The following is a 25869-nucleotide window of genomic DNA, read 5'->3' as shown; positions in this document are numbered from 1 at the left end:
TAATGACTATTCTTCAAAAAGTGTAAATCATTACTAGAGAAGCAAAGTACAAAATAATCAGAAAGCAGAGCTTCCATCAAACAAACTAAAAAAAGACATAAGTGTTCAAAATATACAAAAACAATCAAACCTAACTGAAAGACTAGCAACTGGACACACAAGGAAAAAACAGCTTAAGACTGAACACAATGGCAGGAAACAAACAGATTTATAAAGGGTTAAACACAGGTGTGGGAAATGAAAGCTGATGAGCAGGGCACTGAACATGGTACAGGGCAAGAGCGCCATCTGGAGGAGCGAAGAGGCTGAAGTTCATGATGCAAGTGCCATCGTCAGTTCTAGAGGGAACAAGACATTAACGGCTCAGGATGAAAACAGCAATGCAGAAATTAACCCATTACAGTTTTGATGATGTTTATGCCACAAAAGTGGTAAAATAATGTGCCTGGGGTACTTGAAACACTGACTCCATGTATCTTGAGAGGATAGGCAATAGAATTTGGAATTTATTTATTGTTCAATATTAATTTTTGGTTGTCATACTCTCAATAAGTTAAAATTTTCATCTACTTAATCACACATAAATGAAGATCTACATTTTAGTGCCTCTCCTTATTAGACTAGTTAAATGTAAATTAATTTAATCTTATTCTGCAGTGTTGATCCTGGATAGGCTATTTAAATTTTTTATTTTTTTTTTAAATATAAGTACAATGTAAAACATGTATGTACACAATAAGTGCATTGTATCAAATGATTAATTTAAATTTAAGCACATAGTACTTAAGGCCACCTTGGGTCATATGTTTTGTGTAAATCTAAATCTTTATTTTATTAGATACTCTCCCGTTTGGTTATAATGCTTCTTAAAAATATCTGTTTTAGTTTGAGTTTATTTAACCAACAACAACAACAACAACAAAAGCAAAACACCTGTGTCTAGGAAAAATAAGAATAATAAACAGCATCTTTGGGTTTTGTTTGTCCTTATATTATGAGCTTTTGTAGAAGCTATGTTGATGAACTGATGAGGGAAAAAAGCTACCTTGTAAATATTTATTCACTAAAAAAAACAAAAATAAAATCGGTCTTAAGTTTATACATATAACCCTTGCATTTTTCAGATATGGCATAAGGAATCATTACGAATATTATTCAATTAATTCCTACTTTTATTAAATACATTTTGTATACATAAATGTGAATATATGGGAAATAAGTTTTTTATTTTTTTATTTTAAAGTTTAACAATATCTAAAAACAACAATAATGTCTTCAGAATCAGTATCTTCTTATCACCAAGGACTATGGGTATTAATTGTGTTAATAATAATAAAGATATAGAGCCTATATCTATCGTTTGAATTTATTTATGTATTTATTGTATGTTTCTCCTAAAGTATCCCCGTGGCTGTGTTCATAATTCTTTAAAATCGTTAAAAAATAATTAAACTAAAATCAACCCTACAAGTCTAGGTTAGCCTCAGACTAGTGTAATATGCGCCATAAATAAAATAAATAAATAAATTAAATTTGACGCTCAGTTTAAAGGGGACTTTTATTTTGACACGATGATGTGATGTGTACGTTAGCTCAGTGTTCCTGTGATCACGCCTAGTAAACCAAGTCACACGATCGTCTATATGATCAGCGGTTTACTGTTCATTTAAAGCGCGTTTAATTGTTAATATCTCTAAGCATTCGTATTTAAGAGGCTGCTAAGGAGGTGAAAGCTTTTCGTTGATGAAAAAGGTAGATAAACGTATTCCTTGCTCATTTCACTGTGATTTACGTTAGGCCTGCTGACAAACTAACAGACAGGCAAGCATGTTTACAATAGAGGATTAACGTTAATTGTACATCTGTTTATTTAATGTAAACTTTTTAGGTTAAAACACAGTTAAAAATTACAGAATGAATGAATTTTCATTTTTGAGTAAAGTATCTATTTTCAGCACTAACCTCTATAAAATCCAGTGCTTATGGATAGAATTTCTCCTTATAATGTTCACTGGTGCCTATTTAAAATGTTCATGTTCTGCTAGAAAATTAGAATAAATAAATACTCTTATAAGAAAACACGTATTTATTTATTTTAACAAACACCAAAAGACAAAAATAAAGAATAAATAAGCAATTGAACAAACAAACCGCTGACCAAAGCAGAAAACACATATTTATAGTTATAAACAAAGGTAGAAACCTAGATTTAGGTGACCTTCAGGTAGTAACGCATTAGTAACGCTTTAGGACAAAGTTGTATGCATAATTTGATTAAGTACCATGAATTAACAAATATATATATATATATGTAACATATATAAACACGTTTGTCCATTTGTCTGACAGATAAACTGTGCATTTCTATTATGGGTTTGTTGTTAATGTGGTTATTTTAGCAAATAGTTTGCTTTATCATTCAACTGAGCTGTGCAAGTCCATACATTAATTGCACAAGGATCAATCTTTATCTAAGTGGAAGTGCCTAATTAAGACCTAGAAATTGAAATGAAGAATTTAATTAGGGCCCGAGCACTGCAGTGCGAGGACCCTATTGGAATTGCTCCGTTTATTATATTTAATTGTGTCTGTTTTTTTGTCCCTTTTCATGGAAATACCACGGGTAAACCTTGAACTTTATTTAACATGATATAACAGAAGATGTCTAGAATATTTAACATGATATAAATGTGCTTTATTTTGAGCAGTCACATGATTGGTTAAGTAATATTAATATATTTTTGCATGTATGACTGTTTAAGAGATGGAGCGAGTCTGGCATGGCCGGTGCTGTCAGAAAGGAGACTCATAAACTGAGAAGCTTTGGATCCAGCCTCTCACATCCAAACCTACCTTATGGCCTCAATCTACCAGCCCTCATTAGAGGACTCAGCGGAGGTGAAGGAGGGCTTCCTGTGTCCGCTCTGTTTTAAAGACCTCCAGTCATTCTACCAGCTACAAGGCCACTATGAAGAGGAACACTCCGGTGACAACCGGCACGTCGGTGGTCAACTAAAAAGTAAGCTGGAATAAAGTTCTTAAGATTGATTGCAATTTTTTCACATTCCATTACTCAGGGGAATAAATAAGAATAGAGTGTCTCCTGTGTCGCAGTGTTAAGCATATTAAAAGATGGGCTCCAGTAAGGTCTTTAAAAGGAGTTTCTTCTGCTCCCGGGGCAACATTGTGATATATTTGTACAATTAAAAACAACTCATTTCTGTTTAAATATATTTTCAAATGTAATTTACTCCTGTTTTGGCAAAGCTGAATTTTCAGCATCATTACTTCAGCCTTTAGTGTTACATAGTCCATCAGAAATCATTCTAATATGCTCTCTTAATTGTGTAAAAATAATTTTTTCCAGGATTCTTTAATAAATAGAAAGTTCAAGAGAACAGCATTTAATTTAGGATAGAATAGTAATATGTTTACGTCATAATTTCTTCAAGTTAAACCTAACTTTACTTTTGGCGGCTTATTGTCAAGATCTTTGACCACAAGCATCAAATGTGCGTGTGTAGTAGACAAAACTGTTTCACTCATTTACACAGGGACACACAATATGATGACTTATTAGCGACATGCACTGACTGGCTGTTTTTTTTATTGCTGCTGCATGAAACACTGCGTGAAGGATTACATCAATCCTTATTAAGTAAAAGTGTCTAGAGCTTATTATATTTATCGACACATATTTTATAGCGATCTTATCACACAGCCCTAGTCTAGATGCAAGTTAGTTTAATAAAACACAGGTCAAATCATTTCATATATTGTTATTAGGGGTGTGACGAGACACTTACCCACTAGATGAGACGAGACACGAGACTGGGTTCACGAGAACGAAAGGAGATTTAACTTTTTTTAAAGAAATCCTTAATGATGAAATATATAGGGAAAAATAATATTTTATTCAACTGACACAAATTGCACGGACATTTTGACATGAACTTGAACTTTATGAAATTAAACTTCTATACTAAAGGGGCTATATGCAACTTTTTCCCCAAAATAAACGTAACAATAGCCTTTTTATTTGACCATTTATGACTCAAAAATCTCCTGATGAGCATACTGACACCTTGTCAGCTCACAGTGGGTGCACCTATAAGCCTGTTTCCTATTTTTTTATTTTCTCTCGGGTCTAACTTTTCAAGTGTTGGGTCAAGCACGTTAATGTTAAATGTTTCAGATCACTCTGCCACCACCGTTAGTCAGCAATTAGCCTACACTCGCAAGCAGTGCAGTGGTGGATCTAGATTTTTTACATTTTACATTTTTACAAAACAATGCTGAGGTCATTTACAAAAACATTAGCATAAAGAAAAAACAACCAAACAAAAAATACTGCAACTAGACATAGCAGACATCAAACAGACCTGGATTTGAAAACAAAAACACATTTTTAGTCATCAGTTACAAACTAATCCTAGGTATGTTTAAAACAACATAATTCTGCGGTTCTGATGAGAACTGACAAAACGTTTCACGAATGCATCCATGTTGAGGGAGCGTGCCCTCCTTGACTCAACACTGAGAATCCCTGTCATCAGACATTGTTGTCCTAAGGTGGGTTTTAATAAGTTTTAATGCAGAGAAGCTTCTCTCGCAAGTTGCATTGCTCACAGGTGTAACAACAGACATTTTACAAAGTCGAAATAACTCATGAAACACCTCTTTATAAGGTTCCAGAAACACAACAAATTCAAGGAGATTAGATGGTATGTCACCTCCACTTTTCTCTCTCCTCTCAAGAAGTCGCTTGGTCTGATGCACTTCATGTTTGAGGTCCTCTAAATCTGACTCGTATAACTGAGCAAAGGCAAACAGAGGCTCCTCATTCAAGAATGTTGAACTCTTTGGGTTGAGAGACTGGACCCCATGCATTATCTCACAGGTTTTTTTTTTTTTGAAAAACGCTTCTGCAGTTCAGCTGTGAGACTGTCAAGCACCTGATAAAATAAAACTCTTTGGCAGCTCTCACCATCACTTTGGTCAGTACTCTTCTGTCCTACAGTGCTCATGATTAAGGAGTCATGAAGTCTTAAGCTTGTTTTAGGCTGTCTTTTACACGCTGTTTGTACACGTATTTTGCATTGCTCCACAATCTCTTCAACCTCTTTCCATAGTTCTGCAAAGAAACCCTCACTTCTGTAGTTCTGTAATGTGTCAGTAAGGGCACCTACTAGATCCACAGCCCTTGCTAGGTCAAGTGAGCTTGATTGAAGCATGCCAGAAAGATACTTGGCATCACCAAGCACTTTGCAAAAGATAACCAATAGCCCAATGAAATGTAAATCTATCCTCGCATCCACTGATCTATCACCACTATTTTCAAGTGCTATGTCCTGCAGCACTTTCAAAACTGCTGGAAGTCTGTCCCTCAGATTACGGCATGCCATGTATCTGCATGCCCACCTTACATCTGTAAGTCTCTGTAATTTCCTGGGCTGCTGCTGTGGATATAGGTCTTTCTGAACTGCAAGCCACTTGAGATGAACGTACGAGCCTGATACAAAGTTATAAAGCTTCTGCACAAGAGCAAAAAAGTTAACTGCCTCAGGCACTGATTTTACAGCATCGACAAGAACCAAATTCAAACAATGTGCATTACAGTGCACATAAAAGGCAAATCGTGCACTGTTTTTAATCCGTGTAGAGACACCAGAATGCTTACCGCTCATGACAGATGAACCGTCATAGCCTTGCCCCACAAGAATATTTCTGTAGTCTAGGCCATGTTTCTCAAGGCAATCTATTATCATTTTTGTGAGGCCTGCAGCATCTAAGCTTTCAGCTGACTGAAAGTGTAAAAAACTTTCATGGATAGCCCTAACAGTATCTCACAACTAATGAGATCTGCTCTTTTTTCTTTAAATCTTTGGTTTCATCTACAATTACACTAAAGACTTCACTTTTTTTTACTTCTCTTATTATTTCACTTTGCACCATCTCAGATAAGCCCTCAAGAACTTCATTCTGGATTTGGTGGCTTGTGTACTTAGCATTTCCGCATGTATTCATTATTTTGTCAATGAGAGACAGAATATTTGTCTTACAGAATATTCAAGCCATGAATTGTCCTTACACCAGGAGCTGTTGAAAGCCCTCTTTCTAGTGCCGTGCTAAATTCTGAGAAATGTTGTCAAACATGGCTGTACAGGACCCTCGTCTCCAGATCTTGAGATGTCTGAAATGCAAAATAAATAATATAAAATAATAGTATAATTTTAAATGTGTCTCATCTCTATGGAAATGTACAATTAAGGGAACAAATCAGCTAACTGACAGCAGCTAACTAAAATGTGTAGTATAAAATATAGGTCTGGCCTACCACTGGGTCCTTTTGGAACCGCAAATCTGATGCTTGATGCAGATGGAAGGGGCTCGATGACATCTTCTGTCTTGCTCTGACTCACTGTCTTGCTCAGAGCGAGAGGCCTCTGTCTCATCCCTTGATACATCTATTTACAACCCAATCCATCAGTTCCCATAGAATAGTGAAAACACACACACACACACACACACACACACACACACACGTTTTTGTGAATTGTGAGGACATTCTATCGGTTTCCATTGTTTATATACTCTACAAACTATTTTCTATTGCCCTAATCCAACCCTCACAGGGAACATTCAAAAAGATTTATAAGCCTTTTGAAAAATGGGGGCATGGGCAATGTCCTCATAAGTCACCTTCTCATGAAATACCTGTCAAACTCATACCATTATTCAAATTTTTATGCTGATATGTCACAAAGATGCACACAAACACAATGAAAGTGTTTAAAAAACCCAAATCTATTTCATTACCAACATATAATTCAAAATATGAAAATATAATAATTTACTCATCATCTACTCACTTTGTTGTGAGTTAATAAGTAATGACAGGATTTGTTTTTTTTTTTTTTAGTTGAACTTTCCTGAAACTCAGCTTAAATTCTAACATTGGTTGATACATGTGATTGCCTAGTAGATGCTCTGACCTGCTGGTGGACCTGAAGTCTGACCACACTGACTCTGACTAGTCTCAGGAATTGAGCTGCTGTGGGATCCAGTGCAAAGTGTAGGGTCTGTTTGAACCTGATCTGCCTGTTTGTGCTTCTTTATAAAGAAGTCTGATATCTTGCCCTTTCTTTTCATGTTTAATTGACCCTGTGCAAAAATATTACAGTCTTGTTACATCTGATCCAGTTAGAAACATATTTATCCTAATTAAAAATATCCATTATCATACCTGCACATTAAAATCAGCAACCAATCTAAATAACATTATTTTGTAGAAAGTATATGAGCTGGCTATTCCATTTCAACTAAATTTAACTCACAAACAGCTAGCCTAACATTACTTCCCCATATTAGCAAAATATTTGAGCATCGTAAATTAAATATAATAACTTACATACATGGTATGTGCATGTAATACTAGCACAGATGAAGTATAGCGTTAACTGTCCAAAGTGCGAATTGATCTCTCTAATCTCATTAAGTTAACTGATGTCGTCGGCGCCTCGTTAACTTACACAGCGGATAATAAACGTTACTCCGCAAACACACCTTATGATAAACTATAAAACGTATTTCAAATATGATGTTTTATTATTCGTCTTACCTTGAAACCATGCTCTTGTCTTCGGGCTAGTCTTTGATTTGAAAATAGCTTGAGCAGCGTTACCGGCAAATTTCAAAAACCTCTTTAGACAAATGAGATGTCAATCAGCATCAGGTACTGCCAGCAGCAATCCCTCTGTCTCCGCCACTGAAGCAGTGCAATGGATTGTGCGAATACACAGAAGAGACCCAGGACAACTGTGACACCAACAGTAACTCCACAGAAGACTAAAAAAGTTAAACCCCTGACATGTGCACGAAAAAGATTGAAGATTAACGGTGTGTTCACACGGGGCGTAAGCGTCAACGCTTCCCATTGACTTTGAATGGGTGACGTCAAGCGTTGCCGAAAAGAATTGTGGATCCGTCGGCGGCGCTTCACTAGCGTTGCTCGCGGCAGAAGTTGAGAAATTTTCAACTTCTGCCGCGAGCAACGCCAGTGAAGCGCCGCGTCAGCCAATCAGATCGCTCTATGCAAATACAGTGGCCAGGCGGCAGCCAATCACGTTCATCCTGTTCAAGCACAGCATTTCATTGGCTGACGCTGCTATGACCATAAACGTCAGCCACGCCTTCCGTTAAGCGGTGACGCTTACGCCCCGTGTGAACACACCGTGAGAGTGACCGGCGCCGAGCCAAGGACTAGAGTGAACATCGGCGCGCGTGGCGAGAGCGAGCGAGCAGAAAGGAAGTGCAGTTCTGTTTTTTGGCCACAGGTGTCAGTCGCGAGTTTAAATTTCAGAAAATTGCATATAGCCCTTTTAATGAATTATATGCTGTAATAAACATATACTAAAGCTGCATGATAAACTCCCCTGAGTTTGAACTTTCAAAATGCAGCTTCAAACGGCTTTAAATGATCCCAGCCGATGAAGGGCCTTATCTAGCAAAACGATGGGTTATTTTCTAAAAGAAATTACAATTTATATACTTTTTTTAACATCAAATGCTCGTCTTGTCTAGCTCGACCAATCAAAAACAGCCTGTTATGCTCTGTAATATTGCAAACTGGTATTTGTTATCAATGTTTTTGCATTTTGTTATCATAATCTTAAAACTATTGGTTTGTAGCGCAAATAGTTTTACAGTTTAACGCACATTATTTTTCTAATTACTCACCTGTAGCGGCTGACTAAGCAGAATTCTTGAATATTTAAAGAAAAAGTCCAAATTCTGTCATCAATGCATAGCCAAGGCCTCTGTGGTCCCACTGCTGCCAATTTTCTCGATAGTATTTTAACACATCAACTTGTCAGTTGGCAGGAAAGCACAGTGTTCTGCAGCCATGGAAGCCAGTATAAACTGGACAAGAGATAGCAGATTCCACCAAACCCAAAATGCCTTGCATCCATTCAAAATGCTTTATGACCTGAGGCATACAAATGTGGACATGCTATAACTGTGTTGGTTTATATACAGACAAACGTTGAGGACTTAAACCAGTGCAAAAAGTTGGGCTGAAGGATATGGCCAAAATTTTAATTATATATTTCTTAATTTTCAAGTTTACTTTATTTATATAGCACATTTCCAACAGCCGCAAGACTGACCAAAGCGCTTTACACTTGGAAGCGTCCACAAGAAAAAATTAAAAGGAAACAAGACACATAATTAAGAAAAGGAGTAAACAAAATAAGACCTAATAGGCCATTGAAAACAAATGAGTTTTTAAAAGTGATTTAAAAATAGTCAGACTAGGAGCCGTTCCGATCTCAACTGGCAAGTCATTCCAAAGACGAGGCCCAATTACTGAAAAGGCCCGGTCACCTCTGCGCTTTAGTCTAGTGTGTGGAATTAAAAGGAGATTCTGGCCGCAGGATCTCAGACTTCTCAAAGTGGGTGCTTGGTGATGCAACGATTTAAAAACAAATAATAAAATTTTGAAATGTATTCTGAATTGGACAGGCAGCCAGTGAAGGTCCTTCAAAAGCGGAGTGACATGATCCCATTTTTTCTTTTTTAAAAGAAACTTAGCAGCAGCGTTCTGGACCAATTGAAGACGGGCAATTTGCGATTTAGAGATGCCACAATACAAAGAGTTACAATAGTCCAGACGCGACGTAATAAAAGCGTGAATGGCCATCTCCAGTGTCTTATCGGTGAGAAAATGTTTAATTTTTGAGAGTGTGCGAAGCTGACAGAAACTGGATCCAATCACGGTGGAAATTTGTTTATCAAATTTTAGCGAGTCATCCAGCAAGACACCCAAATTCCGTACCTGTGAGGACCTAAAAGCAGATAAAGGTCCTAGGTCAAAATCAAAGGCCTTCATATTATGTAATTTTGGTCGATATAATTCTGATATCGATGTGAACATTATTAAAAAAAGCCTCAGAAAAACTGCCAAGAACACCCACAACAGTCTGTACCTACAAACATCTGAAAAATGAATTTGCCAAGTCTATGAAAGCTCCTCTTATAAAACTATATAATATAAAAAAAGGCAGAAATTAATGTTCAACTTTTATTTGTAAAGACTCAAAAGACTCGCACTCTTAGACTTATGAATATGAATATCTTTAACCTTAAACATAAACATAGGCTAATTATACTTACACAATGAAACAAAAGAGGATGACGGATATAAAAAATTGCTCAGAGTTGCTGCAGAAAAAAAGACCAACAACAAAAACATGTCACTTGAGATGTTACTGAAAAAGCAGGAAGAGCAGCAGAAACAGTGATTTGCCATTGAAACTTTTCTTAAGATTGTTGGTTACAAAGATAAATCAATGTTTGGGAAACACTGGTATGTATATCTAAATATCAGGAATGTGTTTAAAAATCATATCACCGTTATTGAAAAAAATTATATCACGATATATATTGAGAATTAGAGAGAATTATTGTCCAGCCCTAGCAAAAGGTCATGTATTTAGGCAGAGACAATGTCAGTTTAAACCCTAGTTTCCTAGTAAGTCGAGGAATTGATGTATTTTTCACATTGTTTCTCAGGCCTGGTGCAAAAGGCAAAGAAAGCCAAAGACAAGCTGTTAAAGCGGGACGGAGATGAGCGGACAGACAGCAGCTATGAATCATTTTATTATGGAGGAGTGGACCCCTACATGTGGGAGCCGCAGGAGCTCGGTAAGATTCTTACCACCAAAGACAAATTAAAAAAATAAAGAAAAGTGAGACACATATTTTCAAAAAGTTCAAAGCAAGACAAGCTCTTCCTGTATCATTGGGTGTTAGCAACAGTTGTCTTCTGTTATAATAGGAGCCACCCGCAGCCACTTGGATTTTTTCAAGAAGCAAAGAGCTGCAAGAATTGACCATTATGTTATTGAAGTCAACAAATGCATTATACGACTTGAAAAGGTGAATATTTGTCTGTTGCGCTTTTAGTAATGTCAGTCACATCTTATTTGATTGTTGATGTACTTTAAGCAAGTATGTGAAAACAGACATGAATTATTTGTTCTACAGTACAGTACATGCTTAATGTCTGTTCTTGTGTTACTGTGGCTGTAACAAACCTCAGTACTCAAAAGAACATTAGGTCATTATTTATAAAATATTAAAAATACCATGTTATTATTCAGGAAGATAGCTATAAACATAGCATTTTGACTAACTAGCTGTACTAACTACTTGAAATGTTGGAGTTTGTGAGCTTGAATAGCTAGATATGTCTGGATTCACATGCGTTGATTTTTTGTGCTTCAGGTTTAACAATCTGACAAATTTAGATAATGGATTAATTTTAAATAGAACTGACCATGTGGTCAAATTGTTTCACATTACTGCTTTGCTTTTCGTTGCCAGCTAACATCCTTTGACAGAACCAACATGGATGCAGCGCAAATAAGATGTATGTGAACAAAATATCACACACGTGTTCAAATATCACACATTGTTTAAATGTCTTAAAATGTGACTGTTATGCTATGCTTTCTCAGCACTTGAGAAGTCAGTGGTATCGTGGGTGAATGATCAGGATGTGCCGTTTTGCCCTGATTGTGGGGGCAAATTCAACATCCGCAACCGCCGCCACCATTGCAGACTCTGTGGGTCCATTATGTGCAGAAGGTGCACAGAGTTTCTTCCTCTGCCACTGGCATGTAAGTTACACATGTTAGATTAAATGGAAAGTACTATAAATTAAAGGTGATCTATTATGCCCCTTTTTACAAGATGTAATATAAGTCTCAGGTGTCCCCAGAATGGGTCTGTGAGGTTTCAGCTAAAAATACAGCAAAGATAATTTATTATATTACTTTGAAAATGAAGCAGAAACACACTGTTTCCGTGCACTTTTCCAGAATAAGGCTTTACAGCTCGTATGTCAAAAACTCTGCCAAATAACATCTATTTGGTTTTGATTATCATGTCTATCCTGTCTATTTGATTATCATGAGTTTTAAAGCCATATTAGTTTAAACTTCTTATATACGTTTTCTGAACGCACACATCTGAAGCACGAGCACAGGAAGCAGCTGTCAAACAGCATGTGAGTACTAAACTACAAAAACAGTCAGTTATGTCTGTAAAGGTAAACAGCTTTCTCAGAATTGTGAGATACAAACTTGGAATTCTGAGAACATATCAGTCTTTTTTTCTTCTCAGAACTGGACAGGACAGTTTATATCACAATTCATAGGAAAAAACAAGTCAGAATTGCAAGTTTATATCTTTATTTCGCACAACTGTGAGTTTATATCCCGCAGTTCTGACTTTATATACAGCCTCTCTGACTTTATAACTCGCAATTGTGCTTTTATTTCTCAAAGTTGTGAGGAAAAGTCAGAATTGCAAGTTTATATGACGCAATTCTGAGAAAAAAAGACAGAATTGCGAGATGTAGACTTGAAATTGTAAGAAGAAAAGTCAGAATTGTGAGCTAAAATTTCGCAATTACCTTTTTTTATTCAGTGGCGGAAACGGGCTTCCATGGAAAGGCTTACCAAAACAAAGTTACTGGGATATTATTTGTTTGTACATTACATGGCGCAGTCATGGCATTAAATATTGCATTCATGAAGTGCTGCTTTTAAAACTTATTGCATTCAGGGAACATTTTTACATAAGCATAAAAATATCACAGATGTCTTGGGGAAGGTTTTTTTTTGCATTCAATGAAGTAGATCAGTTTAACGTATTCTGTGCTTTCAGATAAATTAACCAGTGGAACAAGGGAGGCCCTATGGGCTCCTAGCCAGAGTGGGTCTCCTGGAACGGCAGTCCCGGTGATGCAGCAGATGTCTCGCCGTGGCTCCATTAACAGCATCTCATCTGTCACCTCTGTGTTGGAGGAGAAAGATGAGGACCGTGTACGCTGTTGCCATCACTGCATGGATGCATTACTTCGGCATCAGCACAAACTGGAGGAAAAGGACCACATGCCTGATATCGTCAAACTCTATGAGGTGCGAAGCATTTTTTATGAAACATTGTTTGATTATATTTATTTAACCCAAAGTAAACATAAATGTGTAAATGGCATATTTATCACAGCTGTGTTGATTATAAGTGAATGTTTTTTGGAGAGCACTTCTTGATGTTCCCTTTAGAAAAAATAAAACATGGCTCTGCATAAAACAACAGTAGATAGTCACAGAGTTAATGAACAAGTGGCAATTACATTCGCTTATGCTCCGTGATAATAGAGGTCGACCGATATGGGTTTTTCTATAGCCGATGTTTAGAGGTCAGGGTCAGCCGATGGCCGATTTTTTTGGGCCGATATATTGAAGTTCTTCCCTTTATTTGCCATTTTATATGTCACACTAATAATAAGTGGATGCACATCATTTCTAAACTTAACATCATGAACAATGAGCACAATGAACCATCTTTCAGATCTTGATTTTGTGCACTGCACAGTATTATTATAAAAGATTTAACCAAAGTTAACCAAAACAAATCGAACTGCCCAAGTATTAAATATATAAAACAGATAATATAAAAACTGTTAATTATTCACATAAAAGTTTAAAAGCAGAGATTAATGTTAAACTTTAATGTTTTAAATATAAAATTTCAAATACAGAAATTTTAAATGATTTATATAACTGAGAGGACCTGCCAGCAGACAGCGGCAAGACACTGATTTAATTACTGAATCATATCAATCATTTGATTCTTTCGAACAGCTGATTCATTCCTGAATAAAGCAAGTGACTCTCTTTAGGAATGGGAAATTGAATCATTTCACTAGATTCGTTTAAAAACGCACGTTCATTCATAAACGAAACACCGCTGTGTTTAAATGGAGATGTGCAGTTGTTATTTGTTTCAGAATACTTTTGATGACAAACAGAGCAAAATCTTACTTTTGACAACGAAATAAAGCAAAATCAGGCAATAGTGTAATCTGCCTGCCACCCACCTGCTCCTATTATTTTTCGCTGATTTAGCAAACCGCATGCGATCTTCCTATTACAATTATTCTAATTCTTAGATTTGCATGATAATATGATGAATGGATGGTTAATTTTAACAGCTGATCTTCACATCGCTGCACACTTATATAGGCTTAATCACTCGTGCTTTTAAGCCAAATCCATGCTGAAAAAAATAACGTTTACTGACATCTGGACGTGACCATAGATATAAACTCGCTGTATCTGAGATGACGGAGAGGACGGTGCAGGCGCATAAGGTGCAATCATCAAAATATATTTAAAAGAAAGCTGGCGCCACGGGTCCTGACCACATAACTCAGGTTCAGATTATAGAAAATATAGTTAATGTTTGCATCATTATTGATTTATCTCATCCACCCATGACCCACCCACAAGTAATTACAATGCATTTTTTATTACCAGACCCGCGGATATAACCACCCTCCGTGCATCACTGTGTCCGAGCGAGGCGGAGTAATCACAACGCTGCATTGTTTGTGAGAGCCGCCGCCGCCTTCTCCCCACACACAGAGTGAAATTATCCTACTCTAATACAGGAAAAATAAAACAGAACTTATAACACTAGCTAATATGTTAGCAAACAAGCTGCTGATCGTTTTCGACTACAGTTCTTCAACTTAACTGCAAGCAAACCTTTAACTAGCCGTAGCATTATGCCAGTTCCCGACGGTCCTATGCTTTTCTTTCACTAAGTGAAAGCAACACTTCCTAGTTTACTAGTAATATATACAGGTCCTTTTAAAAAAATTAGCATATTAAAATAAAGTTCATTATTTTCTGTAATGTACTGATAAACATTAGACTTTCATATGTTTCAGATTCATTACACACAACTGAAGTAGTTCAAGCCTTTTATTGTTTTAATATTGATGATTTTGGCATACAGCTCATGAAAACCCAAAATTCCTATCTAAAAAAATTAGCATATTTCATCCGACCAATAAAAGAAAAGTGTTTTTAATACAAAAAAAGTCAACCTTCAAATAATTATGTTCAGTTATGCACTCAATACTTGGTCGGGAATCCTTTTGCAGAAATGACTGCTTCAATGCGGCGTGGCATGGAGGCAATCAGCCTGTGGCACTGCTGAGGTGTTATGGAGGCCCAGGATGCTTCGATAGCGGCCTTAAGCTCATCCAGAGTGTTGGGTCTTGCGTCTCTCAACTTTCTCTTCACAATATCCCACAGATTCTCTATGGGGTTCAGGTCAGGAGAGTTGGCAGGCCAATTGAGCACAGTAATACCATGGTCAGTAAACCATTTACCAGTGGTTTTGGCACTGTGAGCAGGTGCCAGGTCGTGCTGAAAAATGAAATCTTCATCTCCATAAAGCTTTTCAGCAGATGGAAGCATGAGGTGCTCCAAAATCTCCTGATAGCTAGCTGCATTGACCCTGCCCTTGATAAAACACAGTGGACCAACACCAGCAGCTGACATGGCACCCCAGACCATCACTGACTGTGGGTACTTGACACTGGACTTCAGGCATTTTGGCATTTCCCTCTCCCCAGTCTTCCTCCAGACTCTGGCACCTTGATTTCCGAATGACATGCAAAATTTGCTTTCATCCGAAAAAAAGTACTTTGGACCACTGAGCAACAGTCCAGTGCTGCTTCTCTGTAGCCCAGGTCAGGCGCTTCTGCCGCTGTTTCTGGTTCAAAAGTGGATTGACCTGGCGCCTGTACACGGTGGCTCTGGATGTTTCTACTCCAGACTCAGTCCACTGCTTCCACAGGTCCCCCAAGGTCTGGAATCGGTCCTTCTCCACAATCTTCCTCAGGGTCCGGTCACCTCTTCTCGTTGTGCAGCGTTTTATGCCACACTTTTTCCTTCCCACAGACTTCCCACTGAGGTGCCTTGATACAGCACTCTGGGAACAGCCTATTCGTTCAGAAATTTCTTTCTGTGTCTTACCCTCTTGCTTGAGGGTGTCAATGATGGCCTTCTGGACAGCAGTCAGGTCGGCAGTCTTACCCATGATTGCGGTTTTGGGTAATGAACCAGGCTGGGAGTTTTTAAAAGCCTCAGGAATCTTTTGCAGGTGTTTAGAGTTAATTAGTTGATTCAGATGATAAGGTTAATAGCTCGTTTACAGAACCATTTCATGATATGCTATTTTTTTTGAGATAGGAATTTTGGGTTTTCATGAGCTGTATGCCAAAATCATCAATATTAAAACAATAAAAGGCTTGAACTACTTCAGTTGTGTTTTAATGAATCTAAAATATATGAAAATCTAATGTTTATCAGTACATTACAGAAAATAATGAACTTTATCACAATATGCTAATTTTTTGAGAAGGACCTGTAGTAAATATATGGCCATAGGCCATTTATCTCTCAGAACTGTTATTGAATCTTACAAAAGTTTTGGGGTCCTTCACAGCAGCGCGTTTTACTGCACCAATAAAACGGGGCTGCCCGCAGACGTGCCTGACTTTAAATCGGCGCTTACTAAACACTTATATCGTCCGATGCCGATATATTAAAAAATGGCAAAGATCGGCCCGATATATCGGCCGAATGATATATCGGTCGACCTCTACTTATCACTGTCACATTTAGACTTTACCAAATCAGTTTGAGGCAATGCAGAGACGTAATTAATATTTATAAGTCCAATGGCCTTTAACCATTTTGTATTACTATACATTGAATGACCAGTAATGTCTCATGAAGTGTATAGTTTAATATATCGTATTAGACCATGCTGAACACATTTCCTGTACAACTAATTAAGAAATGCATTTAAATTGATATCTCCTTTGCATCTATTCAGAATAGCATGTTTTTTTGTTTCCTTAAATCCTTCTTTACCAGTGAAAATTCCAAGCTTGTTGACTTTGCAGTAAAAACACATTTTGTTGGAAGAGATGCATGGCAATTGTATCACCTCCACATCCACATGGGCCATTGGTGCTTGGATCCTGATGATAGCTGCTTGCAGCGATGTATTGTTGTAATGGTAGCTCTTAATAGCTCTTATTATACAGCATAGTCTTGTTTGTTTTTTGCTGTGCAGAGGTTAAGGACATGTATGGAGAAAGTTGAAGCTAAGGCTCCAGAGTACACACGCATGGCAGAGTCTCTCAAGTAAGCCCTCAAGCAATGAGAAAAGCACCACTAATGCACATTTGAACACTTCTTTAATAATTTTTTTTAATGCCTTGTGCCACATACCAAACATTGCCAGACTCCAAAGTTTTTTCTGTATTGCGTAGTGCTGGGGAGAAAACCTGTAGTCTAGAGAATGCTGCTGCACTAAGGATGGAGATACAGAAATACTATGAGCTCATTGATGTTCTAAGGTAGGCAACAGACTAAAGACACGTACTGTGATGATCTAAATCAGGATTCACAGCATGCATTTCTGTGGGTTTATTTTTTTTTGGCATTAGTAAGAAGATACTCACACTTGGACTAAAAGATGAGGTCCAGCCTCATCCGAAAGCCCTGCAACTGCAAAGGATGGTGCGCTACACAGCTACACTTTTTATACAGGTGAAATGTTTATAAATATGACAATTCTGCAAAAGGTGTATAAATATATTTGTAAAACTGTATGAAGGTATAAGCTCAAATTTTCCATTCAACACTTACTTTCGTGCACCCATAGGAGAAACTGTTGGGTCTGACCTCACTCCCCACCAAGGAGAAATACGAGGAGCTAAAAGAGAAGAGAAGAGAGGAGCAGGAGAAAAGGGTGCAGCAGGAGAGACAGGTGAATCAATGGCAACATGATTACATTCTGTTTCTTATATCAATCCATTTTGCAAATCTATTTGCATTTATTTGATAAAATCTTACAAGTAAATCAATGGTGTTTCTGATTACTCAATTCCAAAAAAGAAACAAGTTAGCTTAAATTGTATGTCACACATTACCCTGAGTATTCTTCCTTGTTTCTTAATTTTAGTTATTCAAGTTGCAAATGCAAATAAATATTCCATGCGGTTCCCACATTTTTCATTACACACACATATTTTCCTCTCTGTTCTGCAGTAATTAAAAAAAAAATCTTTGCTTGTGAGTTTAAAAAAATTGCTTCTGAGTGAAGCTGCATATTAGTGGGCAGTAACTATAAACCAGAATGAAAGACCGTTTTCTATTGGTCATTCTTGTTTGGCCACACCCACTGCACGGCATAGTGAGGGTGCGTTTTAACTAAGGGGCTTAAAACACAGTCAGACTGATGTCCTAACGAAATCTATATTCCAATATTCGATGTTTCTTACTGTAACAATTTAAATGGACCTTCAGCTTAACATAATGCAGTTAAATGTTAAGCTGAAAAAGTCATTTGGAAGCAGTCAGTGTTCAAGAATGTTAAATACTAACATTCTTGAATACCAATAGAAAACGGTCTTTCATTCTGGTTTATAGTTACTGCCCACTAATATGCAGCTTCACTCACAAGCAATTTTTTTAAACTCACAAGCAAAGATTTTTTTTTTTAATTACTGCAGAACAGAGAGGAAAATATATGTGACCCTGGACCACAAAACTAGTCTTAAGTCGCTGGGGTATATTTGTAGCAATAGCCAAAAATACATTGAATGGGTCAAAATTTTAGATTTTTCTTTTATGCCAAAAATCATTAAGAAATTAAGTGAAGATCATGTTCCATGAAGATTTTTTGTAAAATTCCTACTGTAAACATGTTAAAATGTAATTTTTGATTTGTAATATGCATTGTTAAGAACCTAATTTGGACAACTTTAAAGGTGATTTTCTCAGTCTTTTTGATTTTTTTGCATCCTCAGATTTCTGATTTCAAATAGATGTATCTCAGTCAAATATTGTCCTATCCTAACAAACCATACACCAATAGAAAGCTTATTCATTGAGCTTTCATATGATGTATACATCTCAGTTTTGTCAAATTTAACCTTATGACTGGTTTTGTGGTCCAGGGTCACATATGTGTGTGTAATGAAAAATGTGGGAACTGCATGGAATATTTATTTGCATTTGCAACTTGAATAACTAAAATTAAGAAACAAGGAAGAATACTCAGGGTAATGTGTGACATACAATTTAAGCTAACTTGTTTCTTTTTTGGAATTGAGTAATCAGAAACACCATTGATTTACTTGTAAGATTTTATCAAATAAATGCAAATAGATTTGCAAAATGGATTGATGACACATGCTATATGGTTTAACAAAATCCAAAGTTTGACCATATTTCACTTTATCAACCTGGTTTTATGGACACATGATTGACTGTATACTCAACCACTCTGCTTTTTTGCCCATTTGGCAAAGCTTTTCTCTGCCATGGTAATTTAATCCTTATATACATTTACCCAACTATCAAATGTCTTCCTTGAAAACAAAACATTTTCTTCTTACATCATGTGAATTCTTTTGACAAATTTATTATATACATGCACCTGATAACATGTCCATTATAGTTATAATTAGCCTCAAATTACATATAACAATTCATGAGATTAATACCGTTGTTTTGTCCACCAAAATGCACTTTAAAACACCATATAGTATTTGTAATATCTTTCAATTGCATTCTAAAGTATATTTGGATCATATGAGGCAGAAAAACATGATTTGTGACTTTCCATATGTTGTGCTCTTCAACCATCGAGCGATAAATGTAAATTTAAGTGTGAAACCATCAACAAATATCCCCCAATGCTGTTAATAGGAATTAAAAGCAAAAAGGGGGACTATCACATTTTAAAGAGAATAATCAGGAGGAAAAGAATGCAGTGGAGTAAAGAGCTCTTGCCCTAAATATCGCAATTCTACAGTTATTTTTAACAGCAGTTGGCACCGCATGCTTTAGAAACAGCCGTACTCTGCTTGCTTCCAATTCCTTACACACACTTGAACCTAAAGTGATCATTCATAAGTTTGAAAAGGTTGAAGCGATTTACACGGGTGTTCACAGTGGGCTGTGTTTACATTAATCTTGTGTCATAAAAGCATTCTAATCTGAGATGAGAGCATTTGAATGTGTGGTTAAAAACTAGATTGGAGCGATATCTGCTGTCAAAAACTAAACTCATCTAAACGAAGCATTTCAAAAATCTCAGAAATGATCCATTAACGGTGATGCATCGATTGATCATTACAGCCCTAAAAATTATGGTAAAATGGATAAAAAAAATGGGTCTAATGCAATTCATTATTATGCAGGTCATTTTTTTAACTCTTGACTTGGTCTTATGTAAATTAGGCAGGCCTGGAGGCACAAAAACGTCGTTTGGAAAATGAAAATAACCGACTGCCCCTCGGCGCAAATGAGGATGTTCCAGGTCCACGCATGACCAAAGCTGGTGGCTGGCTGCCACAATCGGACACTCTGCATACTCGTTCTGAGCTGGATGACCCTCTCCTGCAGCAAATCAAAAACATAGAGTCTTTCATACGGCAGGCGCGCTCCGCAAACCGCACTGATGAAGTCTCCATGCTGGAGGAGAACCTGCGCCAGCTGCAGGATGAGTTTGACGCTCAGCAAACCAGTCAAGCCATCCAGCTTTCACAGAAGTTAGCTGAGGAGACAGACCTACAGCAGAGACAGATCGAACATCTACAGCAAAGAGAGCTTGAGTCCAGAACCCAATCAAAAACTTCCTCTTTGGATTTCAGAGACAGAGATAATGTTCAGACAAGAGAAGGAGGAGGAGACTTAGGAGAACATCTAATCGGAAGCCCTGGGTCTTCAAAGTCACGTCTATTGGGAAACTCTCCTCCCTTAGAGAGGCTAAGAGATGAACCAACTCCACCCAACCGAAACCCCTTTGAAGAGGAGCATTTCTCTCCTTCTGAGGAAGAACCGACAAACTCTCAGACAGCCAATGGAAAGAAAGAGTACAACCCGTTTGAAGAAGAAAATGATGAAGAGGAATATCCGGATGCAGGTCAAGTGAAGTCACCTAGAAATCCTTTCGAAGATGAAGATTACGAAGATAGAGGTAACCCTTTTAAAGAGGTTTCTGCCGAGATCCCAGCTGCCTCCACCAATCCGTTTGATGAAGAGGATGATGAGGATGGCACAGCAGTTAATGACATGATTGAGGAAGAGCTACTGCTACAGCAGATTGATAATATCCGTGCGTATATCTTTGACGCCAAGTTAAGTGGACGTTCTGACGAAGTGGAGCTTTTGTCAGAGAACCTAAAGGAGCTGCAACACACACTACAGCAGCAGAAAAGAAAAAAATAGCATTTTGCAATTGGTGAGGCTTGTTTTCAGTTATAAATACTAAGCTACTGATGCACTAGACAAAAATTTAAAACAAATTTAAAGTTTCTGTGCAAGAAAGCATAGTTGTAGGAACACAATTCGTAATCAGAACAACTGAATATGTTGCATTGATTTAAATCAGTGAGTCTTAGCATTGCTAATTATTTCAATTCGTATTTTATGTGAACAAAATCTTAATCTTACGTAAATATGTAGTTTCAAGTCATAAATGGGTAGGTTTTATGGAAGTAAGTGGATTATCAGAAGAGTTTATTGTTCAACAAAGTCAGTATTTCATGCACATAGCTATTTTGAATCAGAATACAGTTTGCTTTAGAATTTTGTTAATTTATGTATCAGTCTAGCATGAACGCACACCTGCAGCTTTGAACTGTTTTTATATTATCTAATGGATAACCAGCACTTCACTAAATAGAAACGCTAAGTTCCTGTGTTTCTTACTTTGAAACATCCAAGAGAGAGTTCACTCAAACATGAAAATCCTTTCAATCCTAGTTACTTGCTGTTCCAAACCATTGTGTATTTTTTTTTTTCTTTTTGGAACACAGAATTTATTTTTAAGAATGTTGAACTCTGGCCCAAAAAATAAACAATCTCTCACAGTGATTAATTTTTGGGTGTACTATCTGTTCATTACAGATTTGCCTAATCAATGTCAAATATCTGTAATTTAGTTTGTATACATTTACATTGGTATAAACCATTATACCAATGTAAAACTGATTTCTGTTGCACTTAAATGATTGAGCAATTATTCAAACACATCAAATGTTATGGAAACCAGTGTTGAAGTAACAAACTTACGCATACAGTCATTATTGCCTGCTGCTCCTCTGAATAGCTGTGCAAAAACTGTACCATTTGTATGTTAAATCTCCTCTATTTTGCTTGCATGTCTCCTTCCTTTATGTGTGCCCATCACAAAAAGACATCAAATCTGATGAGTTCTGTCTCAAGGCTTTCCTGTACAGAGTGAGAACAGACCGCAGCATTGTGGCTGAATGTAATGCTTTTTGTGATTGTATTTATGTTTTTGTCATCGGAGTAACATATTGTGACTAACAACCTGTCCATTAGCTTTTGGATAATGTTGTGTTTACACTAAGCAATATCAGGTATCATAGATGTAACACTAATAATTAAATAAATTCATTGAATGAAAACATGGTGAGAATTTTCTTTTAAGTTTTTGTTTTGTAAACGGTATTCACAAAGGATCACCCATTTTAATTTTTAAATATATTTATTTTTTTGCAAGTTTATAAAACAAGTCACTGTCTTAGTGAAAGTCACAAAACATCAAATCATGTTAATCACACATCCAAAAAAAAAAAAAAAATTTAAGGACCATTGAGTATTTTCACATTAATCCCACAGTTTTTACTCATCAGAACTTGCAGCCAGTTTGGCCCTGTATTTGCCAGTCATCTCTTTGGGAAGTGGGACAAATCCAGGATGAGGAACTTGACCCTCCACTTCACTAATACACTCCCGCAGGAAATATTTCTTGGGCCCAAAGTTAGCAGGGTTGGACAACTCCATTTTAGCCAGAGCTTCATCTTCAAGAACTTTACTGTGGGTGGAAACAGACATAAGAGGGTAAGCAGAGTACAGGTGTTAATTCCTCATTCATTGGTCATTGTAATCAGGTTGGGATTTAAACCGTAATACCGGCATTAGCACTGGTTGGACAATAGGTGGTGCTAAGGGGGATGAAGCCCTGAATGTTTTTATCCCCATGCTTTGTAGGCATCATCACTTTTCATGTGCAATTCAAATATTTTCTGTTAGAACTGCAGATTTGCCTTTTGCACATCTAACGGTGTCAACTTACGTTGTCTACCATCAATAAGAAATGATAGGGTCTTTGTGACGCAGCCAATGATATTACACCATTGCGTGTATACTTTACTAGATCAATTTATTTAAACATTAAAATGGATTTTCAAAATTATTCTTTTTCAAAAAAAAAAAAAAAAGTAAAACACCCAGTCAACACTTAAATGGCAAGATGCAGCTGTTTCAGGTATCTAACCTACTGCATAAATTGTAAGTGCTATATTTCTTATATATTTTTAATTATGTGTCTGACTGAACTGTAGGACCTCCAAGGGGGGGCCATGGCCACCCTAAAAAAAAAAAAAAACCCTCTGCCCACCTCACTGGCCCCTAGCATCCAGCAAGCCCAAGTTGACTGTTCATGCATTTACATTACATTAAGACATCTAGCAGACGCTTTTATCCAAAGTGACTTACAAAAAAAGGACAATCAAAAACAACAAAAGAGCAATAACACACAAGTGCCATGACAAGTCTCATTTAGCCTAACGCAGTAGATGCATCAAGGTTTTTTTTTTTTTTAATTATGTAATAAATATAAAAATAAAATAGAATAAAAAATAAAAAGCAAGCTAGTGTTAGAGGCCTGAATATATATATATATATAAATATAGAATACAACAAGAACAGAGAAGCAATACAAACATAGAATGATATTTTAAAGGTGACATATCATGAAAATCTGACTTTTTACGTGCTATAATTGGGTCCCCAGTGCATCCACCACAACCCATAAAACATGAAAAAGGACAAACCAGTAACTCCATTTTGCTAAGCCTTTTTTTGCAAGCATGTGAAAAAACAAGTGCATCAAATTTTGCTCCCCCATTATGTGGTAAAAGGTCTTATCATTATATTACCGCCCCTTAATTGGTCATGTTTCCACTTATATATTGTAAAATAGGGAAAATTCCTGGCCGAAGCTGAACAAAATTAAACACTGGGCTGAAGGTCGATTACTGAACACATTTTTTTGTTTTTATTAATTGAATATCCAAAATGTGCTTTTTACATTTTTGTCTTGCTTTTCTGAAGGTAAGTATAAAGCTTGTGAAGGCATCTCTATTGTAGATTTGAAATCCGTTCAGTATTAGGGATGATTGTGGTTAAATGTTTTCCATTTAACTCAGTTTGACTTTTTATTTTATTAGGCAACAGTGAAAAATGTACCAGTTAAAAAAGCCACTTAGCCAATGTAACGTATACACATATTTCTGTAGTGTACATATAAGTGTATCTGCTGTATTCTGACACACACACACAAATGTCTCAGGGCTAAGCCCCAGATATCCACTCACTCATTCTAACCATCCTTTGGTGGTGATATAGGGTTTTTTTATTTTATTTTTTAACAACTAAAAACATTTAAATAAAACTTGGTAACTGATCAAGCAGACCTGCTGAAACGTTACATCTAACCCTAATAAGTACAGAGTAATTGCTAAATTTACGTTTTCAGAGCATAAACTCATTTATGCTCTGAACTTGAACAAAACAAGGTTGTTTTTTTGTTATTTTTATCTTTACATCACATAAAACACAATATGTAATGCCTTAGAGATTGACTCTAGCAATGACATTGTATACTTACTCTGATTTGCCAAGGATCATCTTCAAATGGTTGGTAATTGCTTTATGGTCTTTTCCTTCAACGTCCATCAACACTTGCTCTCCATCATCTAAATACAGTGTTAAAAAAAAGGAGATATCACAGCTAGGGAAAGAAAACAATATTGAAAAAAATAAATAAACAGACTACTTACCCAGGTAAAATCGGAGGAAGGGTGAGGGTGTCATGTTTTTGAACATCATTATTTGAACCCAGGGATTTTTGTATTGGATTTGAGGGATTTTGAAGAACACAAACTTCCTGTCAAACAATTAACATCATGATTCTCAGATATGACTTTGGAAATATAGCCACTGCTTGTCCTTTTTTCGCCTACAACTCATTCTTGATTAACGTTACATTCAGTTAATGTTCTTCTATTCACATTTGATCTGATTCCTACTATTCAAATACAAATATTCAAATACTTTGTTTCAGGTTGTTTAAAACACAAACAGTATTTTTGTCTGTGGTGGCGTGACTACTTCAATTTCAAGACATTTCTTAAAAAAACTAAAAATCGTCTGGCAGGCAAATAAAGTCAATTATTGATGGTGATGTTTTACTGACCTTGCTCCTTCACTCAGCTCTCCATGTGTGTTATAATTGACAGTCATGATCTTCACAGATTTTTTAAACACAATTTCTCCTTTCTGCAGATACTCCAGTGTCCTCCGTATGGGGAATCTTCCCTTCATCGGCATGATTAAATTATTAATTTGTGTAAATTATGCCACTGAATGATTCCTAGACGTGATCTCAACACATCAGCTCATGCTGCTCCTGCTTCGCGTTTATTTACGACGTCAGCTCAAGTCAAACTCACCGTCTCACGCCAACTAGAGGACCGGAGCGAACCAACGCTTTAGCAGAGTAAACGGTGGAGGGATAAACAGACCAACTCAAATGAATTTATATACAATTAAATGATTAAATACGTCATGGAAAATGTAAGCATAAATAAGGCGTGACATACTTTTAATGTAAGTTATGTTAAATTAAAAAACAAAACGCCTTAAAATAAAAACAGCAGACAACATATGGCAACATAAAATTATTGAATAGATGATACATTCATTTAATGCTAAATTTCACAATGTATTAAATTATGCAGTGCCTTCAGAAAGTATTGTGTTTCAGTAATAATACCTAGCGATACGATATTTGCCGATACCTCAAACAATTCTACAATGCCATTAG

At 36.6% G+C, this 25869-nt stretch overlaps 2 protein-coding genes across 2 annotated transcripts; one reads left to right on the top strand and one right to left on the bottom strand.

Annotated features, from left to right (window-relative positions):
- The first annotated feature begins 1610 nt into the window (after nucleotides 1-1610).
- Nucleotides 1611-21827, top strand: rbsn (rabenosyn, RAB effector). The gene is made up of 12 exons (XM_073818733.1): nucleotides 1611-1752; nucleotides 2763-3019; nucleotides 10576-10707; nucleotides 10841-10941; nucleotides 11389-11434; nucleotides 11523-11684; nucleotides 12736-12989; nucleotides 17011-17081; nucleotides 17210-17296; nucleotides 17387-17489; nucleotides 17605-17709; nucleotides 20190-21827. Exons 2-12 carry the CDS (start codon nucleotides 2857-2859, stop codon nucleotides 21177-21179), a joined length of 2214 nt encoding a protein of 737 aa, XP_073674834.1. The 5' UTR covers nucleotides 1611-1752; nucleotides 2763-2856; the 3' UTR covers nucleotides 21180-21827.
- Nucleotides 21828-22445: 618 nt separating this feature from the next.
- On the bottom strand, nucleotides 22446-25456 carry mrps25 (mitochondrial ribosomal protein S25). Its single transcript, XM_073818734.1, has 4 exons — nucleotides 25240-25456; nucleotides 24824-24930; nucleotides 24652-24739; nucleotides 22446-22794 (listed from the first exon to the last, which is right to left on the bottom strand). The coding sequence occupies exons 1-4, from the start codon at nucleotides 25371-25373 to the stop codon at nucleotides 22602-22604; spliced, it is 522 nt and encodes a 173-aa protein (XP_073674835.1). The 5' UTR covers nucleotides 25374-25456; the 3' UTR covers nucleotides 22446-22601.
- Nucleotides 25457-25869: the final 413 nt, after the last annotated feature.

The sequence above is a fragment of the Garra rufa genome, chromosome 15 (assembly GCF_049309525.1).
Source record: "Garra rufa chromosome 15, GarRuf1.0, whole genome shotgun sequence".
Lineage (NCBI taxonomy): Eukaryota > Metazoa > Chordata > Actinopteri > Cypriniformes > Cyprinidae > Garra > Garra rufa.
Note: the sequence above shows the minus strand (reverse complement) of the source record. Positions and strands in the feature narration are given on the sequence as shown.

Excerpts from the sequence above, each read along its gene's own strand:
- rbsn (XM_073818733.1), top strand. The coding sequence starts at position 2,857 with ATGGCCTCAATCTACCAGCCCTCATTAGAGGACTCAGCGGAGGTGAAG. Across the intron at positions 10,708-10,840 it reads GTGGGAGCCGCAGGAGCTCG|GAGCCACCCGCAGCCACTTG; the intron begins GTAAGATTCTTA and ends CTGTTATAATAG. Across the intron at positions 17,710-20,189 it reads GGGTGCAGCAGGAGAGACAG|GCAGGCCTGGAGGCACAAAA; the intron begins GTGAATCAATGG and ends TATGTAAATTAG.
- mrps25 (XM_073818734.1), bottom strand. The coding sequence starts at position 25,373 with ATGCCGATGAAGGGAAGATTCCCCATACGGAGGACACTGGAGTATCTG. Across the intron at positions 24,740-24,823 it reads CTTCCTCCGATTTTACCTGG|ATGATGGAGAGCAAGTGTTG; the intron begins GTAAGTAGTCTG and ends CACTGTATTTAG. Across the intron at positions 22,795-24,651 it reads ATGATCCTTGGCAAATCAGA|TAAAGTTCTTGAAGATGAAG; the intron begins GTAAGTATACAA and ends TTCCACCCACAG.